The sequence below is a fragment of the Nannobrachium achirus genome, assembly GCF_963921795.1.
Source record: "Nannobrachium achirus genome assembly, chromosome: 12".
Classification (NCBI taxonomy): Eukaryota; Metazoa; Chordata; class Actinopteri; order Myctophiformes; family Myctophidae; genus Nannobrachium; species Nannobrachium achirus.
In genome coordinates this window covers 15,173,944-15,193,163 of record NC_137832.1, presented here as the reverse complement: position 1 = coordinate 15,193,163, position 19,220 = coordinate 15,173,944, and the positions used below count along the sequence as shown (strand labels likewise).

General features: G+C 41.0%; 1 protein-coding gene across 1 annotated transcript; it reads left to right on the top strand.

Annotated features, from left to right (window-relative positions):
* On the top strand, positions 1-18,022 carry gle1 (GLE1 RNA export mediator). Its single transcript, XM_080739639.1, has 15 exons — positions 1-148; positions 874-1,125; positions 2,137-2,295; positions 4,037-4,185; positions 4,294-4,354; positions 5,319-5,576; positions 6,769-6,994; positions 7,784-7,896; positions 9,086-9,298; positions 11,279-11,469; positions 12,132-12,261; positions 15,029-15,133; positions 15,788-15,870; positions 16,060-16,123; positions 16,725-18,022. Exons 1-15 carry the CDS (start codon positions 50-52, stop codon positions 16,791-16,793), a joined length of 2,172 nt encoding a protein of 723 aa, XP_080595765.1. The 5' UTR covers positions 1-49; the 3' UTR covers positions 16,794-18,022.
* The last annotated feature ends 1,198 nt before the right edge of the window (positions 18,023-19,220 follow it).

The window sequence follows — 19,220 nt, the reverse complement described above, 5'->3', positions numbered from 1 at the left end:
GCGAAGTAGAGTTTTGTTTATTATTATTTTTGTTTATTATCCCATCATTATGCCTGCTGAAAGTCTACGGTGGGAAACATTAGATGCCTTGAAAAACTCATCCAAAGGAAAACTCAAATACAACACAGAATGTCCTGAAAAGGGCGAGGTGAGTAAAGTTGCTATAAACGCTAGCTTACAGAACTCATCATTACTCTTCGCTAAGTTATGTTAATTATGCTAACTCATTATTGCCGATTAAAGTTAAAACTATACCACTTACCAACTGTATAATAATAGCCTACTATACTCATACACCATCCGTATATCTGATTATATCCTATGCAAAATTCTGTGTTCTATCATCTGTCTTTCAATGTTATATGAGATCGGCCTACATAAAGTGGTTCCTGTGTAAATAAGCCGAAAAGCTGATTAGGATCTCCTTTTATTTGACCTTGTACCAGTGATTTGTACTGTCCTGAAACTGTACTTTTTCCTATGGAACCTTCTAATACAAGGGTCTTCAACAGGGGGTCCGGGACCCCTAGGGGGTCCTCAGAGTTACTACAGGGGGTCCTCCAAATCTTCCAATCCTTTTTATATTAACAACCTGAACCCTAGTGTCCATATTCAGAGAACTTTAGCCATAAATAGCAAATCTACAAGCTCACAATGCCTCGCAGAGGTTTGGTGTAGAGGGGAAAAAAGAGTACAGAGTAAAAGAAAACACACATTGACATGAATCCAAAATACACTGATGATTGTGCTGTCAAACTATATGGTATCTATGGGTTGTGGGGGTCCCTGCTTCATCTCTCTCTCGACTAAGGGGCCCTTGGCCTGAAAATGTTGAAGACCCCTGTTCTAATACATTCTTCAATCAATCTACAGGATATTTTAGCTGGTTGCAATGAGGCCCCCAGTTTGTCGCCTCTCTCCGGGTTCATCTTGAAGAGACTCAGTCCCAGATCTCAGAAGACCTGCTCCTTTGGATATGTCTCCCGTGACTCCAGCCCGTGTGAGGAGATCCCATCTCCACTCTCAATAAGCCCGTTACCATCTACAGCAACCCCTCCAAACACTGGTCTCTCAACCACTCCACTTGTAAACCTTTCCTCAAAGGCCGACACCGAACAGGCAAAGGTAACTTTTTTCTCTTTTGTTACTGATGATATCCTATGCCATACATGGGCAACTTGTATGCGGCCCTCAACTTCACTTTATGCGGCCCGCAGGTTGATATTGGAATACTGTGGAATATTGGAATCACTATTGATTTCAGGTATTACAATTCCAAACTTGGAGAAATGACACGCTTTAATTACTTCAGTCTATTTTAGTAGCTAAATGACTAGTATTCAAATGTTATTGTATTTTTTATGTCTAATGTATTTGTATTTAAGTTCATAAAGTTAACATAAGAACATAAATGCATTTGACATTTAAAAAAAAAGAAGAACAAAAAAGTTTCTTTTCAGGATTCCTTTTCGAAAATAGCAAAAATAGTAGATCTACAAGCTTGTAGATCGGCTATTTTTGCTATGTATTTGCATTGTGGCCCTCTGGAGTGTGTGAACATGTAGAGGCCCTCTCCATCATCAAAGTTGCCCACGCCTGTCCTATGCAAAGTACTGTGTTCTAGAATCTATTCTATCCGTCTGTCTTTCAATATTATATGAGATTATTTGAGATACAAAAAGTGGTTCCTGTGTAAATAAGCCGAAAAGCTTACTAGTATAACAACTTGGAGGTCTTATATTCAATCTCCTTTTAGTTGACCTTGTACCAGTGATTTGTAATTTGTAATCCAGCATATCGTCACTGTCGGGCAGAAACCTTGTATCTCCAAGTTTCAAATGTGTACATATTTTCACAAAGTAATGCCCTGCTTCACCGTACAAGGCCGTTGCACAAAAGTAGTGAAAACAGCAGATCTACAAGCACACAACGCCTCGCGGCGCGAGGCGTTGTGTGCTTGTAGATCGGCTGTTTTCACTAGTTTAACTCATTTTTAAAATGATAAATACAAAACAAACGGTTTTGGACATAGAATGTTTCCACCCGACAACGACGATATTAAATACACTTTTTTTCCTTGGTCTTCTCTGAACATTTGATCACGTCTCTTCATGTTGATCTGCTGTGCTGCTGTAGGTTGTTGTTGATGATGATGGGAGGAGCGGTCCAGGAGAGGGTCTCAGTCCTGTGTCCAGTCGGACGCCTACGCCCACCATCTCTCTGGTGTCTCCCAGGGCAACGCAGACAGCCGGGTGCATCCGTATATGTGAAGAGAAGCACCGTGCCAAGGCCAAGGTTGGGCATGGTTTACTCTATTGCCTAATTATACACAATACTAGTACAGGGGTTTTCAACAGGGGGTCTGGGACCCCTAGGGGGTCCTCAGAGTTACTACAGGGGGTCCTTCAAATTTTTGTGTGATAGAAACCTTGTTTCTCTTTTATATCAACCACTTGAACTAGTGTCCATATTCTGAGAACTTTAGCCAAAAATAGCAGATCTACAAGCTCACAACGCCTCGTGCTGCGAGGCATTGTGAGCTTGTAGATCGGCTATTTTAGGCAAAGAGGTTTGGTGTAGAGGGGAAAAAAGAGCAGACTAAGTACAGAGTGAAAGGTCAAGTTTATTAAGTATTGACGGTTCAAATGGTTAAATATCTGATAACACAAATTGACATGAATCCAAAATACACTGATAATTGTGTTGTCAAACGATGAAACTATACGGAATCTGGGGTCCCTGCTTCATCTCTCTCTCAGCTAGGGGGTCCTTGACCTGAAAACGTTGAAGACCCCTGCAATAGTATGATGGCATCTAGGGATGGGACGATATGAACATTTCATATCATGGTGTGACAAAAGAAATACGCATTTTACGATATTATTGTGATAAAGACATTTGATAGAGTGAAAAAATAAAGTCTGTATCAAGTTCGTATAAAGGCCCAATCCCACTGGGCCAGATCTCTTTCTCCAGATATTTTTCCATTCAAAGTGGATGGTAGATACAGATAAAAAAAACATCTGCCACAGATAAAAGATAATATCTGTGGCAGATATTTTTTTTATCTATATCTACCATCCACTTTGAATGGAAAAATATCTGGAGAAAGAGATTTTTTTTATCTGTCCCATTGGCCCAGTGGGAATGGGCCTTTAGTCTGTATCAAGTACGTATACGTCTGTATCAAGTACGTATGTTAAGTTCCTTTTACCAATTATAGAAGGATAAAATGGTACCGGATATGCAGCTCGGCAAATATAAGGTGAATTGAACCCAGTGCATGACGGAAGACGATATAACGATAAATTAAAACTCCATGATGCGATTATTGTGAGTGTTTTTTATCATGATAAATGATAATATCGCTTATCGTCCCATCCCTAATGGCATTGCAGCTTCTCAATCAGATCAGTTATTTTTCACCAAGGGACACCCTCACGCTATGGAGTATAAATTAAGCTAAAGACTATTTTCATATTCTCAGTTCTCACCCACGTTCTGTATGTGTAACAATTATACTATATATCATAAGCTCACAGTGCCTTAAAGAAAACACTTCATGGATCTCCAGACCATATTCTGGTCTTATTTAGGCATAGAATTATTTACTAACTATTGAAAACTAGTAGATATACAAGGTCACAGCATGGCACAGAGTACCACACTGCAAGCTTGTAGATCTGCTATTTCTTTTTTAAATTGTGATTTTCTTTGAATATATCTTTTTAAAAGCGTACATTTGTAACTCAAATATTTGCTTCTGGGTGGTCCCTGGAACAACCTATTTTGAGATGGGGGGTCTGCGGCCAAATACATGTAATTTTGGGTGTCCTTGACGTGAAAAAAAGTTTGAAAACATATTCAAAGACTTGCACAAATGTTCGCGATTTTTCAAAAATGGCAGATCTACAAGCTCACAGTGCGGCACTCGGTGCCGCGCTGTGAGCTTGTATATCTGCTATTTTTTTATAGTTAACGCATAAAATAATGGTCAATGGGGTTCAAATCTAAAACCCTTTGTGTCTTGATGCAGACGGAGCTTAACCTGAGGCAGGAGATGCAGGAGCGGCTGGTGGCCTCTGTGGCGAACCGCGAGTCGGAGCAGCTCAAACGTTTCGAGGAACTGATGGAGCTGAAACAGCGCCAGGAGCATCAGAGCATGATGGACATGATGAACAGAGAGTACGAAGCACGTTACTCAAACGTGTTTTTTTTGTTTTTAAAACCCTTTCCAAATGTATATACAGTATATTATTGTGTTGTAACAAAATGCTCTTGTTTCTCTGGTAGAACCAAAGAGAGCATTGGGCGGCACGAGAAGCTGAAGGAAGAGCAAAGGCACAGAATGAAGGTATTTTGCCGTTTGACATGATGTAGAGTTAGGCTTTGGGAGATGGCCTCTGTTGTGTGTATGAAGCACAATTTTCAATCATGATGTACCACGATTAGGGATGGGACAATATGAAAATGTCATATCGCGATTATTGTGACCAAAGAAATCGCGATTTACAATATTATCGCGGTAATCAAAAAATCCCCAACATACATTATCCTGGGGCATAACGTTTGCCTAAAAATAGCTATTTTTTGGCAAGAGATTTGTTAGAGTGAAAAAAAGACTATCAAGTATGTATATTATAAGTACGTTTTACAAATAGAGGGTTTAAGGGACAACCTTTTTACAACAAGGGTTCATATTTTAGATTGTAATTAGAGAAAAGAAAAAGTGAGTGCTAAAATGTTTTCATTTGCTTCGTTCTATTGTTTTATCGCGTTTACCGTGCTAAAATGTGGGGCATGCGTACGCATGGGGGCATGCGTACAAGTGGCTAAATGTCTTTTTAGACACAATAAGCCAGCAGTTTCTTTATTGCTATTTACAGGAACACTTCTAGCCCCCATAAGTCACATCCAACCATGAAAGGTTGCATTGTATCTTGAGAATGGGCTTATTCTGTGTAAAATGACATATTTAGCCACTTGTACGCATGCCCCCAACCACTGAAATAAGAATCTCTAAAACAATAGAAAGAAGTAAATGAAATCAATTTAACACTCATCTTTTATATTCTTTAATTACAATCTAAAATATGAACCCTTTTTGTAAAAAACTAAAGTTGTCCTTTAAGTGGTACCAGATATGCATCTCGGCAAATAAAAGGTGAATTGATCCCAGTGCATGACGGAGGAGGATTTCACGATAGATTAAATCTCCACGATACGATTATTGTGTGTGTGTGTTTTTTTTTTATTTTTAATCATGATAAACGTATCATCGCATCCCTAATCACGATTCCCCACGGGGCTCCCCTCAGATCCTTAACCTCCGGCTGAGGGAAGCGGAGCAGCAGCGGCTGCGGGAGGCCGAGTCGGAGCGACAGAGGCAGGTGGAGGGCAGGGAGAGGCTGCGGAACCTCAACACCATCCAGGAGGAGATCCTGCAGCTCAACCAGCTCCTGGAGCCCGCCACGCAGTCCAAGACGGGCCCCGCGCCCCCGGACCTGCCGTCCTACATCACCCGCGGCAACCAGCTCTGCTCGCAGGTGTCGGAGGTGGTGCGGACCACCAATGAGGTTGGTCTACTTTGTCTCTTACAGTCAGGGTTTCCTCACGGTCATGAAATTCCTGGAAATATTTTGAAATTAGGAAAATATTTTTTCCAGTACTGGAAAAGTTTTGGAATTTATCAAGGGTCCTGGAAAGTCCTGGAAAACATAGCTATACATTGTCTTTGGTTATTGATGTTGTTAATACTGAAATGACAAATTAAACATTGGCCAAATTGTCAAATATTAGAGGCAGAAATTGTGAAAATAGCAGATCTACATGCTCACAACGCCTCGCAACGTGATGCTATTTTCACAATAAAACCGTGTTATACAAAATTCCTCAACTCTACATTGCGAGGCGTTGTGAGCTTGTAGATCGGCCATTTCCAGCAAAGAAGTTTGGTGTAGAGGGGAAAAAGAGAGTGAAATGTCAAGTTACGTATTGACTGTTCAAGTGGTTAAATACGTTATCTGAAAACAAAAATTGACATGAATCCAAAATACGCTGATGGTTGTGCTGTCATGGAATCTATGAAAAGGTTGCGGGGGGGGGGGGGGGGGTCCCTGCTTCATCTCTCTCTCTCTCAACTAAGGGGTCCTTGGCCTGAACACGTCGAAGACCCCTGATATATGTGTTAAATAAATTAATAATTAAATAAATATGGATATGGATAAATCCATTACCAAAATAAGACAGAGACGAGCCAAAGGACAATCAATAAATTGCTGTATTGAAAAGAGTCAGACACAGAGACAAAACAGTGAGCATACCATCCTAGTGGCAGCCTGCTAATTCTCTCTTCCAAAGATGGAAGTTAACATACTGTATATAAGGAATACAGTATATGACAGTAAGATCGTGGGACTCATTGATTCGTTCCCATTATCATAACAAGAAGACAGAGACACGTAGAGTGTTGGTAATTTTCCACTAGTCAGAACTTACAGTACAACCAAAACATGGTCTCGTAGTCAGGGTAACCAAAGTCGCCATGACCTGTAATCCACTAGCCTGAACTTACAGTACAACCAAAACATGGTCTCCTATACTGTAAGTTCAGACAGTAGTCCACATAATATAACCTAATAAATGAATCATATAATTATGTATCATAATTCATAATCTAACAATCTATATGAATTGATAAAAGGATGATATTAACCACAACAAAATACCTATCAAGTATATTTCTATTTTCATTTTCCGCTTCCTCAGGGTGAGTTCCCCAGTGTGGAGGACATGACGGTGGCAGAGCGGGCCCTGCATGAGATGCGGGCCCTCATCAGGCTGATGCAGGAGGAGACGGCCAAGACCCAGGAGAGGAAGCAGAAGGAGCAGGAGGACCACGAGGAGCGCAAGAAGCAGGTGGAGCTGCAGGCGCAGCAGGAGGAGCAGAGGAAGAAAGCAGCCATTTCAGCCAAAGAGAAGGCACAGAGGAAAGGTAAAAACACCAAGAGAGCGAGTGAATAATGGAAGCTGGAGAAGCACCCTATTGTAACCCAGTGGTTCTCAACCTGTGGGTCGAAACCCCCAGGGGGGTCCCCAAATTATTTTGGGGGGTCCCCAGATGTTAAGCTTAATATCCCCAGATGTTTAGCTTAATATGCCACATTGTTTTCTCACTCAACAGTAAACAAACCAACATAAAGTTTAAGAGTATGGGTATATGCACCTTTCTTAAGTGAGAATTTAGGGCCTCTAAAATGACAAATTAAACATTGGCAAAATTGCCAAATATTAGAGTCAGAAATTGTGACAATAGCCGATCTACATGCTCACCAGTTAAAATATGATTATTTTGGCGGTTGCGGTGGCGCAGCCTGAAAAGTTTGAGAACCACTGTCGTAAGATGGGAACCCCTTTTGGGGTTCTTGTTGTACAGGTATATGGCAACATATCGTCACTGTCGGGCAGAAACCTTGTATCTCCAAGTTTCAAATGTGCATGTTTTTTTTCTTCGTCAAGTAAAGCCCTGCTTCATCATTCAAGACTGTCACACAAAACCAGTGAAAATAGCAGATCTACAAGTTGTGTGCTTGTATATCGTCTATTTTCACTAGTTTAAATTATTTTTCAAACAAATGAAGATGAAAGAAGATTTTCAGAAAACATAGGTTCAGGATTTAGAGGGTGTTTTCTGAATCGGCCTCAGTCCTAAATGAGTTCAAAGATATTACATTATTTGACAGTCAGAATTGTATGGATTGTTGAGTGGTTCTTCTTTCAACAGGTCTGCAGACCAAAGCTGAAGACAGCACTCTGAAGTGGTACAAGGAGCTACAGGGCAAGTGTACTCAGTGTGCACAGTCAATTGAGGACCTTAATGACCCAAAGGATATGCAGGTGGGCTTATGCATTTATATACACCTAATTCTACAGCGTGTAATGTGTAATGAAGCAATAAGCCACAAGAGGCATGTGGCTACCTTGGTATTTTATTACGGCTGAGAGGTGTGGTGAGACACGAGACGAAGCAGAGTGTCTCCAACCATCTCAGCCGTTATAAAATACAGGTAACCACATGCCTTGGGTGGCTTACTGCTTTTCTAAAACGGTTACAATATGGCAGCATGAAAAATCATTGACATGTACCAATTAAAACTGTTCTATTTAACTAATAATTCACTACAAGGTCGGCAGGAAAGCAGTTCCCTGCTGCAGATAATTGGTGCACTGTGGAACACTGTGGAAAGAAATAACGCACCTGGGTTTGATATAATCTGATTCAAGGTGTGGATTATAGTCTCATATACCACAGCATGGGAAACCAGCCAATCAGAATCAAGGAATGGAACTAGCCGTTTTAGAATTCATAATAACACTGACGCTGACACCGTCATGGGGGAACATTGGAATTGATGTTAAAGGGGCCTCAGGGGACAAGAAAATATGCAATATCTTGGCCCATACATAAGGAGAAAGATGGAATGCTTCTGTGCTCTTCAAGAGCCAAGTTCTTACAGGTGTCAGTCAACCACTGTGTGTTGTGGTGTGTTAAGTTCTACAGCTTACGGTCACATAAACACAGTATCAGACAACGCGTGTCCAAACAGAAGCGTTATTAATATAAAGATGACAAAGGGTTTCAGAGCAGATGTTTAACTTTACACATTCACATAGAGAATGTCATTCCATGTGACCCTTCTGGCTCTCAAAGGGCGCTTTTCGACCGGCAAAGAACCAGTTCGGGTTCTTTCTCCTGCCTATGGGATGAACCAGAGGTGAGCTTTTCCAACAAGAACCAAGTTGGTTCCGAACCATAAAAGTTGGTTCGGAACGGGAACCACAAAATCCTTGGTTCCTCTGGTTCAATCTGGTGGAAACGCAAGCCAGTTCGCGTCCGGTTCGCAAGAACGAACCAAGGTTCCAAGAACGAACCAAGGTTCCAAGAAAACTGAACGCCACTGGTTCTTGAACGAAGGTTCTTTTGGTGGAAAGGCCCCAAGCTATAAATGAAACCTTTGCTTAAAAAATGTTAAATTGTAATTGTACGTAAAAATCAACACTGTATGCAAATCTATGTTTGATTCAGACAAAGAAGTTGAGAATGGAGCTCCAGAAATCAGCCACCATCCCAGTCAGTCAGATCTCCAGTATCTCAGGCTCGCTGCTCAGGGAAGTGTTTGACAAGCTGGACAAGCTGCTGTGCGGAAGGTCAGTGGTGTCGGCTGGGAAGTCCGTCTCCACCGCTCAGCACCCCAAGGGCCTGGAATACGTCAGCTACAAGTTGGCAGAGAAGTTTGTGGTAAGCGTTTGGTGCTCTTTGTTGTGGAACAGTACAGTAATTACAGTACAAAATATGTTTTATTTTTATTTTTAGATTTTTTAATCTATGCCAGGGGTCTTCAACAGGGGGTCCACCGAGTTACTACAGGGGGTCCTCAAAATCTTCCAATCATTTTTATATTAACAACTTGAACCCTAGTGTCCATATTCTGAGAACTGTAGCCAGAAATAGCAGATCTACAAGCTCACAACGCCTCGCAGCTGTAGATCGGCTATTTTCGGCAAAGAGGTTTGGTTTAGAGGGGAAAATGAGCAAACTACAGAGTAAAAGGTCAAGTTTATTAGGTAATGACTGCTCAAGTGGTTAAATACCTGAAAACTCAAATTGATATGAATCCAAAATACGCTGATGATCATGCTGTCAAATGATGAAACTATGGGGACTGCCCATAAGTCCGAAGGTTCATTAGTCCGAAGGTTCATTAGTCCGAATTTAGTTAGGGTTACTGAGGTTAGGGTTAGAGTTAGGGTTAGAGTTAGGCATAGTATTCTTAACAAATTCGGACTAATGAACCTTCGGACTAATGAACCTTCGGACCAATGCCGTGGCACCCTGCCCACAAGTCCGAAGGTTCTGGAATCTATGAAAAGGTTGTGGGGGTCGCTGCATCATGTCTCTCTCTCAACTAAGGGGTCTTTGGCCTGAAAATATTGAAGACCCCTGATCTATGCCATTTGGTGGCACAATGTATGCCGTTTGGCTAATCCTATCCACAAGTTTCCGCGGGAGTTTACTGGAGACTATCAGGACCAAACTTCCGGGTTTAACAGCAGACATACAAGCTCACGTCGCGTCGCAGATGCAACCCGTTGTGAGCTTGTAAATCGGCGGCGGAACCTCGGTGCAGACGTTTGCGCAATGCACTATGGGGCGTAGGAAACTCGTGGATATATGACCTACTGTACTTAATTTCACACCTATAATAATAACGATTTTCCACAATAGCATTTTTTCCACTACAAAAAAACTGAAACATCCACGTCAACTACGTACAGCCGTACAGCTAAAAAAAAAATAATTTGTGCCCGTGTCCACTAAATTGTTCAACGAGGCTCTGAAACAGCAATGACAGAGTATTGATTAATCACTATCTGTGTACTTGTGTAATGTTGTGTCCCCCCTGTGTTATGTATTTCTAGTATGTATTTTATCACTGATGTTTTGTGTGTGGCTAGCAGGGGTGAAAGCCTAAGAACAATTTCCCTTGTGGACAAATAAAGTTTACCTTTGATAGTCCAGTCGATCTTTGGTTTGACCCAAAATAAATTGCAATAGTAATCATTCAGGTTTTTTTTATGATCCTTTGCGTCATCCAAATAACATATTCAAAGTTGTGAATTATATATTTTGTGGATCAAGGTAAATTTGGGGGGTCAAGTTTGGGTCTCATTCACCCAAAGACCCCCAAAAAAATCTTGTTTAAGTAGTATGTGAGGAGTCTAACTAGGGTTTTTTCATGATTCTGAATCCATTCCAAGCATTTGTTTTGCATGAAAAACATTCCTTGTGCTAAAAATGGACCACACAAAACTGTGAAAAGTGATGACTCATCACCAAACCATAGTTTTGTGGGGCCGTTTTTAGCACAAGGAATGTTTTTTTGTGCAAAACAAATGCTTGCAATGGATTCAGAATCATGAAAAAACCCTAGTAATGCCATACAGTACATGCTACTTAAAGAAGATTTTGTGGGGTCTTTTTTTCCTGTATAGTAAGTGAATGGGGCCCAAACTGGAACCCCCTGAATTTAATTTACCTTGATCCACTAAATATATAATTCACAACTTTTAATATATGATGCAGGAGAGTATTTTGACCAATAAAAGAAACTATGTCACATTACTATTGTAATTTCTTTTGGGTTGGGCCTTTTTTTGTCTTAGATTGACTGGCCTATGACCTTGACCTTGGTACATGCTCTTTACTTTCCCTCTTTAGAAACAAGGTGAAGAGGAGGTGGCCTCTCACCATGACGCTGCCTTCCCCATCGCTGCGGTGGCCTCGGGGATTTGGGAGAAACACCCCAACGTGGGAGATCTCATCCTCGCTCACCTGCACAAGAAGTGCCCTTACGCCGTGCCCCATTATCCTCCCATGAAGGATGGCACTTCTGTGGAGGATTATCAGAGGTCAGAGTCACTCATTCATATTGCAACACGGGTCAAAATCGGAACATTGGCTCAGGAAATTAGCATGGATATTTTAAAAGTAAAACCTGTTGGATCCAATTTAGATTTGGGTAATGATGGTTCTACTGTGTGTTTCAGTCTTCTGTTTTTAAATGTTTGCATTTGGGAGAAATGCCTTAACTCGCCATCATAATGAACACTTATTGCACCAAGGTGGTCTCGGTACTTCAATAAGGATTAGTCATTATTCTAATCATAAAGGACAACTTTGTTTTTTTTAATATTTTAGGTAGTCATTAGAGAAGAGAAGAAATGAATGTTAAAATGTTTTCATTTTCTTCTTTGTATCGTTTTTAACGATTTAACAATTTTGATTTGCATGCATGCCCCCAGGTTGGGGGCATGAATGCAAGTGGCTAAATATGTATTTTTAGACACAACAAGCCCATTCAGATGTGACTTATGGAGGCTGGTGTAAATGGTAATAAAGAAATTGCCGGCTTATTGTATCTAAAAATACATATATAGCCATATCTTGTACGTATGCCCCCACCCACTGAAATCAAAATACTAAAATATTACAGACTGAACTACCCAGACACCATCAACAGGACTTGGGATTTATTGGGTGTGTCAGAAACATGTGGTTCTTGCATCAACAGGGTTCTGGGCTACCGTATAGATGACGGCCAGGTGGAAGGTCAGGATTCCTTCCTGAAGAGGATGTCTGGAATGATCCGTCTGTACGCTGCCATCATACAGCAGAGATGGCCCTACGGCTCCAAGCAAGGGGTAAGAGTTGTTTCATTACTCTGTTTTCATGGTAGTCCAGGCGTTTCGGGCAGTATTTTGATGGAATCGTGCACTTTATGAAAGAAGCATGACATTTGGCACACAGTTAGAACATGCTCTATGGAACATTTTTGGCTATAAGGGCATCGCAGATTTGTCTTGGGAAACATGTGGGAGCCAATCAAAGTTGGGCTCTCATAGACTTTACTGTAGAGTAAAATAATACAAAAAATAAATATGCTTTAAGTAGCATGTGAGGGGTCAAACTAGGTGTTTTTCGGGATTCTGAATCCATTGCAAGCATTTGTTTTCCAGGAAAAACATTCCTTGGGGTAAAAACGGACCCCATAAAACTATGGTTTAGTGTCATCACTTTTCACAGTTTTGTGGCGGCCGTTTCTCGGAAAGGAATGTTTTTACTTTACTTGGTACTTGGAGAGGTACTTGGAGAGATTTTCTGAGGTGGTACTTGGTGTGAAAAGGTTGATAACCGCTGCCATAGAGAATGCTCCGGTATAATTTATTCCAAAATTAACTACATCAGTCTAATCATTTACATATCACATGTTTTTGCTCACTAAGGTTGACTTACTGTACTTGTGTGTGGAATTGAGCTTGATTGGTGTATATATTTAGAGGTTACCATTTGGTCCATAAATTGTTTCAGTTAAATTCAAACATTATTGTCCCATAAGGGAAATTTGATTTGCAGACGGTTTATAACCTATACACACGCAACAATCACTGCAACCAATACAACCATACAAAAGTTCATATTAACACTTAGCCAGCGCAGTTGGCTAAGTGTAAATACAGTGCAAATACAGTTGCAAAATGCATTCTACATCAGGGGTCTTCAACAGGGGGTCCGGGACCCCTAGGGGGTCCTCAGAGTTACTACAGGGGGTCCTCCAAATCTTTGTGTGATAGAAACCTTTTGTTTTCTCTTTTTTTATGTTAACCACTTGAACCCTAGCATCCATATTCTGAGAACTTCAGCCAAAAATAGCAGACAGGCTATTTTCAGCAAAGGGGTTTGGTGTAGAGGGGAAAAAAAGAGCACACTACAGAGTGAAAGGTCAAGTTAATTAAAGGACAACTTTGTTTTTTTACATATAAAATATTTTAGATTGTAATTAGAAAGAAAAGTGAGTGTTGAAATGTTTTCATTTGCTTCGTTCTATTGTTTTATCGTGTTTACCTTGCTAAAATGCGGGGCATGGCTAAATATAAGCCAGCAATTTCTTTATTGCTATTTACAGTAACACTTCTAGCCCCCATAAGTCACATCCAACCATGAAAGGTTGCGTTGTATCTTGGGAATGGGCTTATTCTGTGTAAAATGACATATTTAGCCACTTGTACGCATGCCCCCAGCCACTGAAATAAGAATCTCTAAAACAAAAGACAGAAGTAAATGAAATAATTTTAACACTCATCTTTTATATTCTTTAATTACAATCTAAAATATGAACCCTTGTTGTAAAAAACTAAAGTTGTCCTTTAAAGCTATACTGTGTAAGTTGCTCAACTAGTGGTCAGTAGCGGTATTGCTTTTTTCGGCCGTTTTTCGGCCGGAGTCGTCGCGGACCACCGCCGCGGACCACCGTAGCGGCGCCGCAAACCACCGCGACCGATAGTAATCCGTGGAGGGGTAGAACGCATGGTAGAACGTAATTTTCTGGCCAGGATTTGTGGATTAAGAGGTTAAAATCCTTCACCATGGTAAACACTGTAGCCAAGCGGAGGCGCTTCCTGGAGACCAGAGCAGATAAGCTGTGATTGGCTGGTAGTGTACCATGTGTGCATGATCGGCGATGTGATTGGGCAACGTATACACAACGTATACAGATGATGCAGATTACGTCATTTTGGCGCGAAATCCCGCCCCTGTCACTGCTAAGAAGAAAACATATAAAGAGAAGGCTTCAGAAGCTGAAAATAACGGAGTGGGTGTTCTAAAACTTTAGCGATTTAACAGTTAGGACAATTTTAAGATTTGTTTTATAAAAAAAGTTACATGGTACAACTTTAAAGCTATACTGTGTAAGATGCCCAACTAGTGGTCATTAGCCCTATAGCAAACCGCGGTCGCGTCCGCGTCTTTCGGCCGTTTTTCGTACCTTCAGACCCCCGCGTCTGCCTCCACCTCGCTGAGATCTATCTTTTGAGGGGTCCCTTGTTCCTGTGCGTTCAGTAATTCCAGAGATACGGACTCCTTCACCCTGCCTGGTAGGCGAAATTACCTAGAGAAGGGATGGTACAAACGGGCGACAACAAATATGGCTGCCATAGCGACCCCACTTCAAGATGCGCTGTGATTGGCCGGCAGTTGTATAACCCTCGCTGTGATTGGCCGGTAGTGTGATGACGCAATTTTGGCGCGAGATCCGGTCCACGGCAAGGATCGCAGTTTACATATATAGAGAAGGCTTTACAGGCTGAAATTCACGGAGTGGGTGTTCTAAAACTTTAGCGATTTAACAGTTAGGACAATTTTAAGATTTGTTTTATATAAAAAGTTACATGGTACAACTTTAAGTATTGACGGTTCAAGTGGTTAAATATCTGAAATTGACATGAATCCAAAATACACTGATGATTGTGCTGTCAAACAATGAAACTATATGGAATCTATTGAACAGGTTGTGGGGGTCCCTGCTTCATCTCTCTCTCAAGTAAGGGGTCCTTGGCCTGAAAACGTTGAAGACCCCTAGCTGTCCTACATGTTCATCACCCTCCATTTCATTCTGTCCTCCTCCTCCAGCCTGACCCTCATGGGTTGAACCACGGTTGGCGCTGGCTCTCTCAGATGCTGAACATGGAGCCGCTGGCGGACATCACCGCCACACTGCTGTTTGACTTCCTTGAGGTGAGTTCAGTTCATTATAACATACTGTGTATTTCCAAATAGTAGCCTGGACGTTTAATTAGCAACCGAATCGATTAGAGGTTAGAACCCCCAGCATTTAGGGGCGCCCACTGGCCTACTGGTCCAGGCGCATACCACTTAGGCTTTGCCACATAGCCATGGATGCCTGGCGGCGTCGCCGGTTCTATTCTCGATCCAGACAACCTTTTGCCGCGTGTCACTCTCCATCTCTCCCCCCATTTTCTGTCAGTCTACTGTCCTATCCAATAAAGGCATAAAAGCCTAAAAAACAAGTCTTTAGAACCCCCAGCATTTAAAAGACCCGGCTAGCTAATTGCTACACTTATTTGCGTCCATTTGAATGGCGGTCCATGCACAAGATGGTGTCAGATCCCCGGCTGTTTTTGGTGCCCGGGCTACTATTTTGAAATATATTTTAGACACCATCTGACGCCACCATGGTCCTTTCAATGAGGAAGTGACTGACTTGTTTGTTTTCATCGCGGTGCATATGGCGTTCTCTGTGGATCACCCAAATTCTGGAGGATCAAACATTTATGATCATCTGTAAAATGTTGTGACGTTAGTTTGCATGACTATGGACTAATGGATAACACTCGTACTGTGTCTTGTGTGGCTGATATAATCCTACAGGTTTGTGGCCATGCTTTGATGAAGCAGTATCAGGGACAGTTCTTGAAGCTCATTCTGCTTATCAAAGAGGAGTACTTGCAGAGGTGCGTGCTAGCTTTACATCCAGAAAGAGTATGGACAAAATACATTTACATTCTGCTTGTAAATCTGCAACATTTGGTAAATAAAATCCTAGTTTAGTCAGTGGTACAGTTATGATGCTGACGGGATAATTGTACCAGCGAGTTATTAAGTCACAGTATCCTATCTTTTATCTTCTCTGTTTCTCTTAGGATTGAAGCTGTAACCGGTGAAGGACAAATGGGCTCCGTCATTAGGCTCAAGGAGTTTCTACAGGTGAGTTAGTAATTGAGCGGTGGTCACACCGTCTCCATAGCGTGGCCGTGTGTGTATCCGTGTGTGTCTGTGTGTCTGTCTGTATGTAGCCTCTGGTGTATGTAGCCTGAGTACCCTGTGTGACCAGAGAGGTGCTGTTGAGTCTAGTCTGCCCTGAGCATCAACTGCAATAGCAGTGGCGGCCTGAGTGACATCATGCATGCATGCACGCAAGCAAGCACCCCCCCCCCCCCCCCCCCCCCCATATATATATATTTTTTTTTTACACATATTTTTTAATTTTTATTATTATTATTATTATTATTATTATTACCCATATATTTGTTTTGCTGTTGCGCAGCCTCCACGACCACCGCTCAGTTCACACGGGTGTGATTTTTATGTATAAGAGACACTTCAGTGTCCAGCTGTAGAACAAACGGTAGATCAACATAAAGTAAACTATAAACTCTGCACACTGTTATTATGCGCCCACTGTTTATTGCAAGTTAAAGCAGTTAAAGCTGCTTTCAGGTGGCAAGCTTTGACGTAATTGGGGGGATTAGTCTTAGAATGAGAACCTTTTTTCAAAACGTAAGCATTATTTTGTCTTTCCATGCAGACATCATTACGAAGCAGAACGATCATGCCGCCCAAAGGCCAGCTCGGCTCCCATTTCTGGAGGTCCTGATCGGAGGAGTCATCAGATTCTTGCTGCTCGTGGGTGTTTAGTGCTGCACAGGAAGAAAGCCCTATGACAGGGGTCTTCAGCAGGGGGTCCGGGACCCCTAGGGCAGAGGTGGGCAACTTTGATGATGGAGAGGGCCACTATATTTCCACCTTCACTCAAGAGGGCCACAATGCATATTGCTATGTCCTAATTTGTCATTCCAGTATCTCATACAAGCAAAAATAGCAGATCTACAAGCTCAAGTGGATCGGCTATTTTAGCTTCTTTTGAATTGGAATCCTAAATTATTTTTTGTTCTTTTTGAATTGGAATCCTGAAATGTAAAATTTTGATTTAATTCAAACGCATTTAGTTATATACTCATGTTAACTTTATGAACCTAAATACAAATACATGGGACGTAAAAAAAAAAATACATTTTAATACTTTAATGCTACTATACTAGTCATTAAGCTACTAATATAGAATGGAGTAATTAAAGCGGGTCATGTTTGGAATTGTAACAGCTGAAACCAATAATAAATCAGTATTCCGGTATTAACCTGCGGGCCGCATTAAGTGAAGGTGGGGGCCGCATGTGGCCCCTGGGCTGCCAGTTGCCCATGTATGCCCTAGGGGGTCCTCCAAATCTTTGTGTGATAGAAACTTTATTTTTTTCTCCTTTTTTATATTAACCACTTGAACCCTAGTGTCCATATACGAGAACTTTAGCCAAAAATAGCAGATCTACAAGCGTTTTCGGCTATTTTCGGTTAAGAGCTTTGGTGTAGAAGGGAAAAAGAGCAGACTAAGTACAGAGTGAAAGGTCAAGTTTTATTTTTTAAGTATTGACGGTTCAAGTGGTTAAATATCTGAAAACACAAATTGACATGATTCCAAAATACACTGATGATTGTGCAGTCAAAAGATGAAACTATATGGAAACAGGTTGTGGGGGTCCCTCCTTCATCTCTCTCTCAACTAAGGGGTCCATGCCCTATGATATTCATAGTCCTGGGTTAGTACAATATTTATGTTTGCTGTGGGTATGCTCCAAGTTTCTTTTTTGTCAGATTCGATTTTACTATATTTTTTCTTTCATGTCAATCAAATGTTAACCATGGTCATTTAATAGCCTTTTTGTCAGTAAGCCATACTAGACTGCACCGTGTAGTAATGTTTATATGTTGTAAATTGACTTTTTTTTTTATGACACATGCATATTTAAGAAAGGTTTTGTGTAATTAAGATGCCACTTAACTACTGCTGATTGTTATCACAAACACATACAAGATATGACTTTCCCAGAGTGACTGAAAAATGATGATGCATAATGACCTAGAATCTTAAATTAAAATGTCACTTTCCTTGATTGAAATCATTGCCTACTTTCAAGATGTGGTGTTGAACTAATGTCATTTTGAATGAGTAAAGGGAAATCCTGGTGAACAGTGTTCACCCTTTCTAGTGAAGGGGTTTCTTTCCTTGTAAGGCTCAGGGTTCCCACGGTCATGAAATTCCTGGAAATATTTTGAAATTAGAAAAATATTTTTCCATTACTGGAAAAGTTTTGGAATTGATCAAGGGTCCTGGAAAAAAATAGCTATGCATTGTCTTTGGTTATTGATTTTGTTAATGCCTCTGAAATGACAAATTAAACATTGGCCAAATTGTCAAATATTAGAGGCAGAAATTGTGAAAATAACCGATCTACATGCTCACAACGCCGCGCCGCGAGGCGTTGTGAGCATGTAGATCGGCTATTTTCACAATAAAACCGTGTTATACAAAATTCCTCAACTGTTAGTGCTCGTCAGGGTGCCGGGGTCCCCAGTTCAAATATGATTATTTCGGGGGTCACGGTCTTAAAGGTTGAGAACCACTGCATACGCTACCTGTCTTTGGGCATTGCACATAGGACTAGGAGTAAGCGACTCGTTATTGAGCTGAATAATTGTTATGGTCGTGGAAATTGGGTTCAATGTTCTGGAAAAGTTTTGGAAACGTTTTGGAAATTAATTGGTAAAAATGTGTGGGACCCTGAAGGCTTTTAGCAACAATACATAAGACAAAAGTTTACTTTATTTTAAATTAAAAGTGTGCAGAAATTGGTTTAACATTGACAGTATATCGGGGACATTCCAACTGCCCAATTTGAATTCAGGATCCAGCATAATTATGAAGAGCTCATTATCCATCAGAAATAAATAAAAATGAAATTAACCCTTGGCATCAGTAACTATGGTATAAACCAAAGCAACTGGTCTAAAAGTAAGCCATTTGCCATTCGAGGGTTGTTGGCTGATTTACCACTGTTTCAGGGTTGTGCCTAACCCATACTCGAATGGTAAATTGCTTTTCTACCACTTCTACCATATAAATGAAAGAAAACATATAAATGAAAGAAAACAGTTGTAACTTGCAAGGTTATTTAGTTACAATCAACTG

Bases quoted from the DNA above. Each gene is read 5' to 3' on its own strand.
- gle1 (XM_080739639.1), top strand. From the start codon at position 50: ATGCCTGCTGAAAGTCTACGGTGGGAAACATTAGATGCCTTGAAAAAC. The intron at 149-873 runs GTGAGTAAAGTT...ATCAATCTACAG, and splicing joins AATGTCCTGAAAAGGGCGAG to GATATTTTAGCTGGTTGCAA. The intron at 4,355-5,318 runs GTATTTTGCCGT...GGCTCCCCTCAG, and splicing joins AGCAAAGGCACAGAATGAAG to ATCCTTAACCTCCGGCTGAG.